Source organism: Lynx canadensis, chromosome D3 (genome assembly GCF_007474595.2).
Source record: "Lynx canadensis isolate LIC74 chromosome D3, mLynCan4.pri.v2, whole genome shotgun sequence".
In the NCBI taxonomy this organism is placed as follows: Eukaryota; Metazoa; Chordata; class Mammalia; order Carnivora; family Felidae; genus Lynx; species Lynx canadensis.
Genome location: NC_044314.2, coordinates 87,372,257 through 87,385,824, shown reverse-complemented (window position 1 = coordinate 87,385,824; position 13,568 = coordinate 87,372,257). Strand labels below are relative to the sequence as shown.

Genomic DNA, 13,568 nt, shown 5'->3' with positions numbered 1-13,568 from the left:
CCTTTGGTTGAGCGTTGGACTCTCCATTTCAGTTCAAGTCATGATCTCATGCTTTGTGAATTCAAGGCCCGCATTGGACTCTGTGGTAAGTGTGGAGCCTTGCTTAGGATTCTCTCCTTCTCTCTCTGCTCCTCCCCTGCTCTCTCTCTCAAAATAATAAAACTTAAAAAAAAAGTGTATCTCTATCCACCAGTTTAGTCCGCCATTAAAAAATTTTTGATTTAAAATTTGAAGTCGGTTAAAAATACAGAAACACTATAGTAATGCTAGAGGTGGAATAGAACTCCCCACCATTACTCCCTGGAAGCATCTGGCAGGTTCTTTAGTCAGAATCTGCTGTTCTTTCAGGGGTGCCTGGCCGGCTCAGTCAGTGGAGCGTGCGACTCTTGATCTCAGGGTCGAGTTCAAGCCCCACGTTGGGTGTAGAGATTACTTGAAAACAAAACAAACAAACAAAAAAGCATTTCTAATTCTTTTTCAGTGGACGTTTTTACTTGATTCCCACAGTTCTTTCAGGAGTTTCTTTTTTTCTAGAGTTTCCTTTGCTCTTTTTTTCCTCTCTTGCTTTTTCTTCTCTGCCTCCCGTTTTTCTTTGTAGACAAGACTGTTTTCGCCGTTGTAGAAAATATCCACTTTCTCTTGTAGGATTATCCGGGCTAGCTTTCTGTTCTGATCGACTGATCTTGTCTGATGGCACTGCAAGAGACAGTAATTCACACCGTGAAAAAGTTCATTCTGGACACAACAAAGACCATATTGCCCTCCTGCCTCTGCTCTGCTCCGCCCTCGCCCTGCCCCACCCTCCCGCATACGTATGATGTGGCTTTTTCTGTGATTATTTGTAATTAAGAGCGTTGCTTTGTTCGGAAGCAATGACAGCAGTAACATAACGTCCCCAAATAGTTTTGAAAATATCAATTGCTATGTCTAGCTTGTGGCCAGGGAACAAACACTCTGCACCATTTATAAATGTAAAATTCTGGGGGCGCCCGGGCAGCTCAGTCAGTTAAGCGTCTGACTTCAGCTCAGGTCACGATCTTGTGGTTTGTGAATTTGAGCCCCGCGTTGAGCTCTGCACTGATGTGTGGAATCTGGGATTCTCTCTCTCCCTCTCTTTCCTCGTGTTCTCTCTCTCTCTCTCAAAATAAACTTAGAAAAATTTATAAATGTAAACTTCTGTCTCAAGGAGGGAGATAGCATCTTTATTATTAGTCAACCGTAACAGTGATTATGTCATACCTGAGTTAGGAAGGGTGAGCGCCTTGCAAAGCTATCTGATAAAGCCTGTGAAATCAGAGTCAAAGCATACTACTAAAGGCGAATCTGCAGTGAGGTTATAAAATAGTTAAACAAAAACCGTGTCAGGTTTCAGAATTTTATTTGTTGCTCATGAATGACACCGTTTCTCAAGGAGGAAAAAAGCGATTGAGAAAAAAAGAAAAGCGAGTGAGGTTTTTAGTTGATAGGCTCTTGGCTCAAAAACTTGGCAGTGAAAAAACAGTTGTTCGGAGCCAGACTGTGGGCTTGCTCTCGGTTGATGCCTGCGGCTGTGGGATCTTGGGCAAGTTACTTAACCTCTCTGTGCCTGATTCCGCACTTGTACTGTAGAAAAGGTAAGGCAGGAGGGCTCATGAGGACAAAGACTGTGCGCCTCATTGCACGGCGCCTACCACGTGTGGATGTGACGGACGTCGTTGCGGTTAGTACCGCTGGCACACGGAACAGCGGCTTCGCCATCTCCTCTGTTCCTCTGCCCGGGCTGCCCCTCGGGCCACTCAGAAGGGACTGCCAGTTCCACTGAGGCAGCGGGGCCACTACTTACAAGCCAGGAAAACGGGGAAAAAGCATTTCCGTATTTCCGGGGGCTTCGAACCGTGCTGAGAGCTGGTGATGCTCTGATCGGAGATTGGTTTTGATACAAAAAGGGAAGACTCCTACAGGCAGCCAGCCGTCGCGTGTTTACTCCGAGGGCTAGAGAGGCTTCGCCCCTGTTACCTCACGCTCAGAAGGGCGGGTGTCACTGACATTTACCCAAGAGGGGACGGAGGGACGTGGCCAGGTCGCTGAGGGCCGGGACGGCGGGCAGACACCCCAGGCCAGCGTGCTGCTTGGGGACCGGAGCCCGCGGCTTCTGCCGGACTGCGAACACCCCACGGCTCTGCGAGAACCGCGCTGCCTGCCGGATGCCAGGCCCGCAGGTGTCCCCTGGCGCCACGGGCCCCCGGAAGGAAGCTTCTGAGGCTCTGCCTCAGGGCCGGAGGCGGGATCTGCAGCGCCAACCGAACCGGGCCGCGAGGAGAACGCACCTCAGCCCACCACCGCCGTCACTCAAGCCCCCCCCCCCCCGAAACCCAGGGACCCCCAGCGGGCTTCCTCCTCTACCTTGACGACGATGCCCGAGGGGAGGTGCTTCAGCACCACACAGTTGCTGGTTTTGTTGGTTGCCTGGCCCCCCGGACCGTGCCCTTTCACGAACTGCTCTTCAAGGTCACGCTCATCCAGGGGAGGCAGCAGAGCGGGGCGGTCCCTCCTGCCTGCCATCTGGACCGCGGTGACTGCCGCTCCCGGGGCTAACGGCGCTGGCTTCCCCCGAAGCCCGAGTCCCCACGGCGCCGTGCACATTCTGGCCAGCGGTGCGGGCCAACGAAAGAAACCCGAGGTACTCATGGAGAGGAGCTCTGCTTGTTGAGGACCTGAGTTGGAGGAAGAAAGACAGCCTTTCAGGAAGACGCGTTTGCTCCCAAGAGGACACTTCGGGATCTAGGACGACCTTTTAGAAACCAGTTCAGACGACGGCCCCCCACCCGTCACCAAGGTATTTAGGAAACTGGCAAAGACAGAGCGTCGAGCCTTGCGTTGACCTCCCGTGGTCTTAGCAGCACGCTCCCTGCCAGCGGATACATGTTTTCTTATGATGGACTGAAAATATCTTCGAAGCACCCGGAGGTGCCGTTTTCTCAGGGAGGAGAGGTTTTGAGTGTGTGACACACAGCAGAAGAGGGCCGTAATTCGCTAAGGAAATATTATACAGGGCATCAAGCAGGAATTAGGATCTGAGTCAAGCGGCGTTATTTCAACGTTTGAGAATCTTTGAAATGAAAATGTAAAGAACGACAGTATGCGAGTCTATTTTATAGCTGAGCTTACACAGTCTGACACGGTAAATATCACTATCAATCAATGTCATGATTGTTGTTTTTTAATGTTTCCAGTTTCATGGATTTGAATAGGAACATCTGTTCCCTCAGACGCACTGCCAATAACGTGATCCAAGTGGCGCTCCTTACTGGAACCATCAAATCAGCGGATTTTTAGTAAGGTGCCTGTTAGGTTCAAAATGCCACACGGGGTGTAGTGAGTGGTGCGAGGCGGAAAAGAGCGAGCCTCTGTCTTCATGGAGCTTGGAGTCTAGTCAGAAGATGCTAAAAAAAGAAAGCAGTATTTATTTAGACAATTTTTTTTAACGCTTATTTATTTTTGAGAGAGAGACAGAGAGTGGGAGCAGGGGAGGGGCAGAGAGAGAGAGGGAGACACAGTCTGAAACAGGCTCCAGGCTCTGAGCCGTCAGCACAGAGCCCGACGCGGGGCTCGAACCCACAAACCGTGAGATCACGACCTGGGCCGAAGTCAGATGCTTAACCGACTGAGACACCCAGGCACTCCCAAGTAAGCAGTATTGAACCACTGGATTTAAATAGCTGCTCTCGACGTAGCAGAAGGCTGAAGTGTCTCAGCTGACAGGTAACAGTATGGACAGGAGCTCCTAGAACATGGTGGTCCCGCGGGCCTTTGCTTCCAGGGGAGGAGGGCAGAGCGAGCTGAAAGGTGTTAGCTCCTTTCAAAGATCGGTAACCTCGCCATGCGGACAGGGACAAGTCACGACGGGGGCCCGTCTTATCTGGAAAATGGGTGAATAAGCCCTTCTCCACCCATCCTGCACAGGCATAAAGATCAGAGAAAAATATATATATCCCGGAAAGATCTGTTTTGAGACCAATTTGTAGCAAAACTCCTGTCACTCAGGTGGATTATGGGAACTATGAGTGTGCCGCTCCCTTGCTTGACGCTTCTTGATCCGAGAGGGCGCGGGCGCTAAAAAGGGATGTGCGGCCCTTTTTAACAACTGCTGCTTCCTTTCAGACTCTAAATAGCTGCTTTTACCGTTTGAGACCCTGTAAATTCCACCTGATGGCCCCTGGTCTCCAACATAGGTAGGAAGTGGCGTGTGCCTAAGCCACAAGTAGCTTAACCTGCACCAAATACTTCCTGCAGGCTTGCTCTTGGCTCATTTACCTTTGTTGTCGTGGGATGTCAGGTCTGGCTGCTGACTTCCACTGAGCCCACGCTGGTCTCCAACTAGCTTTGTGGAAGCTCAATGCAGACACATGCTGCTGGGCATTGCTGCCTTGTAACTATGTGCACTTCTGTCATTTTACGTGTATCTATCCGAGTAGTCCTTTCAGCCGGCCCTGAGATGACACTGGCCATCTCTAGAGTGACAGTAAGGTGTTCGTCTCTCTCCCTCTATGGAAAATAAAAACAATGAAATCTGCTTTTCAAGCCTTATGCCAATGCTAATTTTCAATTCTCTGACATTGTAGTCTAAACTCGTAACTTCTTCCTTCCTTCCTTTCTTTTCTTTAAACAAGTGTTTTATTTTTGAGAGAGAGAGAGACAGACAGCACGAGTGGGGGAGGGGTAGAGAGACAGAGAGAGAGAGAGAGAGAGAGAGAGAGAGAGAGAGAATCCGAAGCAGGCTCCAGGCTCTGAGCTGTCAGCATGGCGCCCGACGTGGGGCTCGGACCCACAAACCGGGAGATCATGACCTGAGCCGAAACCAGATGCTTAACTGAGCGGGCCACCCAGGCACCCCTAAACTCGTAACTTCTTTCTGAAAAGTACGCCATTCAGCGTGTAGGTCAGTCCCTGGGGGCGAGGACTAGCGTGGCATTGGCAAGATGCTCTGTTGCTGCGAGGGGCTAGATTTTGAAACAGAGTGTGCCGGTGCCACTTAAAAACAACAACCGGGTTTGTTTATCGTGTGTCAGGTCTCTCCAAAGTCCGCTCAGGAGCAGAGAAACGATAAACCCATAAACTCAGGCGCTTTTCTGAAATTGCTGCAACAAAGAATCCGCTCCCCTGTAACCGAGTGAAGTGAATGAGACTGAGTCGATGCCCAAAATTCCCCTTTCCCTTATTTCTGCTTTCAATCCACAGAACAAGATCCCTTTGTGTACCAGACAGCATCTAGTCCCTGGATCAGATTTGTTGTGGAACTCAAGCCCAGGGCCTCCCTTGGGGTTTCTCTTCCGCTGGTTGGTAAATCTGACCGGCCAGGGCAGCCTTGGAATTGAGTGCAGGGACAAAGAAAGGAAGAGAGTCGGAGACAAGGCAAAACTCCCAGACAAAGGGCGGAGAGGAGAGTGCGTTTATCAGCTGCTCTGTCCCCGGCCTGCTGTGTTTCCAATCTCTACCTTTCTGTCCTAGTTCAGAGCCGACACACACGCTAGAAGGTCTCCCACCCAACTGGAGTTCACGAAGGCCCCCGGTGTTCAGTTACTGGCTGCTTTGTTTAACAGCTAATTCCAACAGCCAATCGGACGATTCTAAATACTTGTTGTATCTCCTGGAGCTTTGGCTCTACGCCAACGACTGCTCAAAATGACAAACTCACCCGTGGTTCCGCTTCCCCAAAGCCCAGAGAAGAATACGGATTGGGTTTCAGTTTTTGTGATACCTGCAGAGCAACCCAAAGTCTTTGGGGGAACAATACAAGCATCTTCAATTAGAGCTCATTGTGACATTAAAAAAGAGAAAAGGACAAATGGTAACAAGTGCTGGCAGAGGGAAACCAGGAGTCATGACAGCTTGCCCCAGTTCCTTTCTGTGAGCGTGCGCCTCCATTCAGGGCTGGCTCTCCACCCTGGCGTCGCCTCAGTGCTGCTCTTCCTCTGACGGCTTCGGCCCCCAACGGCTGATGCAGTTGGGCTTAAAGCCTCTCTCGCTGTCCCAGTCCCTTCCCACTTGGTCAGGTCAGAGATAACGGGAGTTAGGACTCTACAAAAGGGAACGTTCATTTGTTCAATGAATGTTTCCAACACCTCCTATGTGCCGGGCATGGGTCTCAGGGAACCCAGGGGGCCTGTTGCATAAATGAGAAATTAAGATGCCCCGAAATCTGACACGTGCTGTAGCCCGGAATGGAGAAGATGCCACAGAGAGCGGTGGTTCTTGGTTACTGTGCCCGAGTCCCTTGGCGTGCTCATTACTGAGACTTGGAATCTGCATTCTGTTAGGTGCCTCCTCTCCTGACCTGGACCCAGCCGCCACACATTCCCGCCTCAGGCCTCCGTGGCCAACCCAAACCCAGGAAGACGTCTAGCTGCAGGGGTGGTGTGGTCTGCTCTGGGACGTGGCCCGTGACTGCGGCCAACAGTCAGACGTAAAGCAGACGCAGCAAGGCGAGGCTCGCTTCGCCTGCAGCATTAATGCTCCTGAGACGGGCAAAGGGGACGCTGATGCCTTTCCCGTTGTGCCTCCGAGACAGATAAGGGTATCTGAATCCATTTGCAGGAAGTCATAGGATTTCAATCTCTGGACTCCCCTTCCGGATGCCATTTGCCCCAAATTCACTGTTTATTCTTCTGAGAGACAGAGAGAGAAACTATTTTCTCTTAGTCACAACTTTCATATTGTCTCAACCTCGGAGAGACTTCATCAAAGCCAAATGAAAGAACAGATGTGGAGCTCAATGGGAACAGGGTGCTTTAGGAAAGGCAACCGGTAAAGCTCTTGAGAGAGACAAATCCCTGGGAATCCTGCAAACCAGGATCCTGCTTCATTAGGCCTGGGGTGGCGCCTGAGACTCTGTATTCCTAACCAGCTCCCTGGTGAGGCTCTTGCCTCCAGGAACCCCACTGCGAGAGTCATGGCTAAAAGCTCTGAGCAAAGGTGCTGCCTGGGTGGTGGCTCTTGGGAGCGTCTAAATACTGGATGGGGTCCTGGGACGACGATGGAAAAGATGGCGAGGAGGAAGGTGTGAAGGACAGTAATGGTGGGAACAGAAAACACTCACAGAAAGAACTGAATGCATATGGATTTGAGCTAATAGGGAATGTGAAATGGTAACCAGGGGACTGAGAAATGGGGTCATCCGAAAAAAGAACGCCAATAATGTGTTCTAGAACAGCGTTGTCCGACCTGAACATAATGTAGGCCACGTGTGAAATTCTAAATTTTCTAGTAATCACCTCAAAAACAGTAAAAAGGGGCACCTGGCTGGCTCAGTCGGTGCAAAATGTCACTCTTGATCTTGGGGTTGGAAGTTTAAGCCCCAAATTGGGTGCAGAGAGCACTTAAAAATAAAATCTTAACGAAACAAAACAAAACAAAACTGGGGTGCCTGGGTAGCTCAGTCGGTTGAGCGTCCGACTTAGGCTCAGGTCATGATATCGCGGTTCGTGGGTTCGAGCCTTGCGTCAGGCTCTGTGCCAAAAGCTGAGTCTGGAGCCTGCTTTGGATTCTGTGTCTCCCTCTCTCTGCCCCTTCCCCACTCGTGCTCTCTCTCAAAAATAAATATTTAAAAACATTTATAAAAAAGTAATAAAAATAAACTCAAAACAGTAATAAGAAACTGATGAAATGAATGTTAACATATTTGAAAGATACACATTTAATATACTTTACTTACTATATTAACCTGGTATGGCCAAAATATCATTTCAACATGTAATCAATATAAAAATTATGCACACCTTATTATTTATATGAAGTCTTCAAAATCTACCCTATCAGACAGTGTAGCTCCAGAATCTTTCTCCTCATTATGGTCCGCAGAGCGGTAGCAACATAACCACTTGGGAGCTTGTTAGGAATGGAGACTCTCACGCCCTACCCCAGACTTCCGAGCTGAGAACCTGCATTTTATGAAGATCCACAGGTGATTCAGAGTCACACTCCCAAAGTCTGAGAAGCACTGTACTAGGACACAGGAACGAGCAAGTTCTTTCATCTGTTGGGACAGACGCTTCTAGAAACTGGTGTTTCTCATGTAATATTTAAGAAGTTGAGGCCAGAATTCTGGAGTGCCGACAACCTTCTTGGTCACGGTCCTGTTTCCCTCTCCGTAACAGGACTGAAAGTGACAAGTCGCGAAACAATGACTTGATCGATCCTGAGGGACCAGAAACGGTGACTGCTGGAATAGGCGGATGTGTGGTGGTGAAGCTTGAAAAGGACAAAATGGCCAGCTGATGGCACCAGAAGCTAAGTGAGAGAATGACTTTCTGAGAAATGCTTAATCATAATCCATGTTGCCTAGTATGTTTCGGTGCGCCCTGGAAAATGGGAGTTAAAAAAAAGCAGCCGTTTCCCATGGGCTCCAACTAACTTGTCCCTCTGTTCTGCGTGTCTGAAGTCCTGGCAGGGGCTAGAGCACCTCCTGGAAAGGAACGACGGGGCCGCGGCTCAGGCCTGAAACAGACCAAGTCCTTTCCTGGGCTTGGGGGTTTGCCCTGAAGATAAGGTGCCTTTCACTCACAGGAAGTGCTGGCAGAGGATTATTTCTCAAATAAGACGAGCATAATAGATTGAGCAGGAAATGCCCAGCTGGGGACTGCGCCAGGTCTGGTCTCCACGTAACAGAGCTCAAGAGACAACTCATGAAGGAGATAAAGAGAAAGGCTTTCAATTCACATGACACTAACATCCCATTCTGTTTTGTTTTTTTTTAACAGAAAACTCTGAATCCACAGAGAATGACACCTGTCCTATTTGTGTGCAGTGCTGTGATTTTTCCTCTATTTATGGCATCTAACAGGAACTTTATAATTTTATCACCTGCGGTTTATTTAATTATAATTTTTTAAGTTTATTTATTTTGAGAGGGAGAGAGAATGAGCAGGGGAGGAGCAGACAGAGAGGGGGAGAGACGGAATCCCAAGCAGGCTTGATGTGGGACTCATTGTGGGACTCGAATTCACAAATCTGTGAGATCGTGACCTGAGCCGAAATCAAGAGACGGACGCTTAACCGACTGAGCCACCCAGGTGCCCCCAACTGTTAAAATACGGCAGAAACACATGAAAAAGCAGCAGTAATAACACTCTACATGTTCTTAAATTCTCAACGCCTCCATTATCATGATTGATACCTTGTATTCGTTTAGGACTTAGATGCTTTCAAGGTACTTTTCAAGTATATTATCATATTTGACACAAATAAAGAGAAAAAGGGATTAACTCAGGAAGACTTATCTTGGAAGAACATTGGGTATCCCATTATTATTATTATTATTATTATTATTAATTATTTTTAATGTTTCGTTAATTTTTGAGAGAGTGCAAGTGGGGGAGAGGTAGAGAGAGGGGGACAGAGGATCTGAAGCAGGCTCCCTGCCGACAGCAGCAAGCCCGACGCGGGGCTCGAACTCATGAACCGTGAGATCATGACCTGAGCTGAAGTCAGATGCTCAACTGACTGAGTCACCCAGGAGCCCCAGGTATTCCATTTTTAAACTAAACTTATCATTTCGACAGCTTTCTTTTTATCCCTTTTCCCTTCACCTTTCATAACATCTCTAGATGTTCCTTCTCCAGCTCCTTAAAAGTGTTAGCTCATTTTCCTCAACTTTCTCTTCTTGATTCTTCCTTTAATTTTTTTGTCCCTGAAAGGCCACACTGCCTATAGTCACTGTCTTGGCTTCATGATTTGCTCACTGTGCAACTTTGGTCATATTTCATCATCTGTAAAGTGGAAGTGATACCACCTACAATGAGAAAAAAAAAATACAAATCTCCACAAACATTGAGCACTTAGGAGTACTTCAGATCCCTAAACTATAACGCTAAAGAGCCTCTGACTAACACACCATATAAATTGTGGTCTTATCCCACAAACCTAACCTGCAAACTGATTGTTTCATAGGCTTTAAAAAAAAATTTTTTTTTTTTTAAATTAAGTCATCTCTACCCGCAACATGGGGCTCGAACTCATGACCCCAAGATCCCAAGAGTGACGTGCTCTTCCAACTGAGCCAGCCAGGCTCAGAGTGAAAAGGCATCTAGAACAGTGACCTGCAAATTATTTCAGTTGGTACAGTCCAATTTAAGAAGTACTTGAAAACCATGAGGTTACCAAAGACATGCTATTTGATGAGGTCATAATTGTGGTCTATGAAATCAGGTGCCAGGAGATAATTATGATGCCACGAATACAGTGTGACTTCTCAGCAGGCTCACATTGAAAGATAAACCACCTGCATCCAAGCAAGTCCTGGTTTAAACATGAAGATCATTAGGGATTATCTCATATAGGAAGAAAAACTGTGAAGGACAAGAAAGATGAAAAAATTTATATTTAAATTTTTTTTTTTTTTAATTTGAGAGAGAGAGAGAGCGTGCGAGCAGGGGAAAGGGGCAGAGGGAGAGAATCCCAAGCTGTCTCCGTACTCAGTGCGGAGCCCGACGTGGGGCTTGATCCCACAACCCTGGGATCATGACCCTAGCTGAAATCAAGAGTCGGATGCTCACAATCTACCACTCTATCACTCATGAGCTACCCGGGTGCCCTGAAAAAACTTAAATATATATCCGACGATTTCATGTTTAATAATTAAACTATAAAGTTTTAATGTTCCTCATATATATATATTTTTTGCTGTAGAGAACTGCCCCCCCCCCCCCGTGACAAACAGTTTGGACATAATAATCAAAGAGTAGCAACCCTAGGGTTAACAGAAACCAAATGCTGTAAGCTATTATCAGCCATTATGACTGCACAGCCTGGTCTTATCCACACCAACGTGAAAGGTTTCTGCTCAAAAAAAAAAAAAAAAAAAAAAAAAAGATCTCCGCTCAAAAGCTGTCAGTGTGAAGCCTTCAAGGTCAAAGAGATACTTGAGCAATTTGTTATGATAAAGTCCTATAGTAATCATACCATCATAAAGGGCATAAAATAGTGGTGTCAGCTTGCACACAAATAGTGCAAAATCTCCAGGATGGGTGGCAGGTTTAGATTAGATGAAGTTATTATACATTTACTGGAATTTCTGAAGCCTCTACTTCTGTTTTCTACATTCAGAAATAATGTCTATGGGTTTTAAAAACTACTTTTTTAGGGCCGCCTGAGTGGCTCAGTTGGTTAAGCGTCTGACTTCGGCTCAGGTCATGGTCTCATGGTTCGTGAGTTTGAGCACATTGGGCTCTGTGCTGATAGCTCAGAGCCTGGAGCCTGCTTCAGATTCTGTGTCTCCCTCTCTCTCTGTCCCTCCCCTGATCACACTCTGTCTCTCTCTCTCTCTCTCTCAAAAATAAATAAACATTAACAAAACAAAAACAGGGGCCTGGGTGGCTCAGTCAGTTAGGCATCTGACTTCAGCTTAGGTCATGATGTCGTCATTCCTGAGTTTGAGCCCTTGGTCAGGCTCTGTGCTGACAGCTCAGAGCCTGGAGCCTGCTTCGGATTCTGTATTTCCTTCTCTCTCTGCCCCTCCCCTGCTCACACTCTGTCTCTCTCTCTCAAAAATAAATATTAAAACAACAACAACAACAACAACAACAAAAAACGACAAAAAAAACCAAGAAAACTTGGTTAACCAGAATAGTAGCTCCTGAATACACTGGCTTATTAGGACATTAATAGATAAAAAGTTACCTAAAACCACACAGCCAAAACCAAAAAAAACCCAAAAACCTACATCCTCAAACTGAACAGAACCCATTGGATTTTGCAGCCATAAGTGATCATCTGCCTCTTGCATGGTTAGGAACTAATCACCAGTACTCAATTTTGGGGTTAATATTTTTTCTTGTAAGGAAACACAACTCGGTCTGCCTGGAGATGTCTCAGTAATTCACACTTCTCAGTTCTTCTGAGTGTAAAAGATTCTACAGTGTCTTGGGACACCTGGGTGGCTCAGTCAGTTAAGCAACTGACTTCGGCTCAGGTCATGATCTCGCGGTTCGTGGGTTCGAGCCCCACATCGGGCTCTGTGCTGACAGCTCAGAGCCTGGAGCCTGCTTCGGATTCTGTGTCTCCCTCTCTCTCTGTTCCTCCCCTGCTCGTTCTCTGTCTCTCTGTGTCTCTCAAAAATAAATAAACGTTAAAAAAAAAAAAGATTCTACAATGTCTCAAATAACAGACAACTGAAATTATGTTCAATTATGACCAACTGAAATTAGTGATAAAACTTTTTTTTTTTTGGTGGGCTTGAAATACCACTGAAGTCAGAGCCATGTGCTTAGAATTAGTTTGATTTTGATTTTAGTGAGGTATTACATGAGCACAGATGGATTAACACAATGGGGCGGGTGTGGATTAAGTTTATTTAAGCTTGAAATCTATCATATACAGATGGGGTTTTGGACACAGACTGAATTTTTACTCTTTGAGACAGAATTGTTAGGAAGCTCAGATGACATGGACTGCCTCGAAGATCTGTCATTCCTGCCAATAACATTTCACGGTCCATCCTGGCTTTTCAGCCATAGCTACATGATAGGGCTAGCAAAGTTCTTTCACTTTGGACCCAGGAACCCTGGAGGGAAATCTAAGAGCTGGCCTTAAAGGTTAACTAGTCTTAAGAATGTGAACTCAACAGGGGTGCCTGGGTGGCTCAGTCGCTTAAGCATTTGACCTCGGTTCAGGTCCTGATCTCACAGCTCTCTGCTAACGGCTCTCGGAGCCAGCTTCGGATCCTCTCTCTCCCTCTCTCTCTGCCCTTCCCCTGCTCATGCTCCCTCAAAAATAAATAAATATTAAAAAAAAAAGTGAACTGAACAGAGAGAATGAAATGGTGGGGCCTCCAGGAAGGGGCACAGATTCTTTGTCGTCCTTGAAAGGCCTGGCAAGAGCCATGCTGACACCTACTATGTGCCAGCTTGGAACAGCACCTGCTTCGTGCTAAGAGATCTATAGAGCTCTGTTGGACAAGTAAATGAAGCTCTTTCCATTTCTTCTCGGGCCTCGGTGGACCCGTTTTCTCCAAGGCGGTGAGCTGTCCTCCCCTCCCCACACCAGTCCTTGAAGAGCCCCGGGAAAGACCCCCAGCAGCTTAGGGTAAACCAGGTGCAGAGAAAACTTAGCTCAGTGTCTGGACAAGTTGCACCTCACCGCCAGCGGTGTCTCAGGTCAATTGGTTGCACGAATCAGGACCGCAAGCTGGGAAAGTCAGGCGTCCTAGCTCCCAGTCCTCTCTTCAGAGTCCTTGACAATCGCAGGCAACCGTACAGGCGGCTGGCTGCTCCACGGACGCTTACCTGGCTGCGGACGTGGTCTCCCACCCGCCACTTTCTGGGGTAACAGGAACCACTGCAGAAGGTGCATCGAAAGCGCACTCCTGGGTTTGCGCACGCGCAGTTCTCCCACCGTCGCTTCCCTCACTTGCCCTGGGCTCATTCTTACCAACTGCGCATGCGGAGAGCGGAAGCTATTTTTAGCGTGGCATGTACGTTCCCAGAGAACCAATCAGACGGGAGGGCTTCGCAGAAGCTCCGCCCCCTCCGAGTTCCCAAGCGTAGGACCTCCCCCTTTGGAGAAAGGGGCGGGAAGAGAAAGAGGAGAAGGACAGA

The 13,568-nt window shown here is 47.6% G+C and overlaps 1 protein-coding gene across 2 annotated transcripts; it reads right to left on the bottom strand.

Moving 5' to 3' along the window:
* Positions 1-130: 130 nt before the first annotated feature.
* On the bottom strand, positions 131-13,350 carry CD3H12orf65 (chromosome D3 C12orf65 homolog). 2 transcript variants are annotated; one of them, XM_030336239.2, is made up of 3 exons: positions 13,257-13,350; positions 2,383-2,693; positions 131-696 (listed from the first exon to the last, which is right to left on the bottom strand). In XM_030336239.2, exons 1-3 carry the CDS (start codon positions 13,321-13,323, stop codon positions 478-480), a joined length of 597 nt encoding a protein of 198 aa, XP_030192099.1. In that variant the 5' UTR covers positions 13,324-13,350; the 3' UTR covers positions 131-477. The 2 variants fall into 2 exon arrangements, with proteins under 2 accessions (XP_030192099.1, XP_030192100.1); XM_030336240.1 differs by having other exon boundaries at positions 2,383-3,422; positions 13,257-13,336.
* Positions 13,351-13,568: the final 218 nt, after the last annotated feature.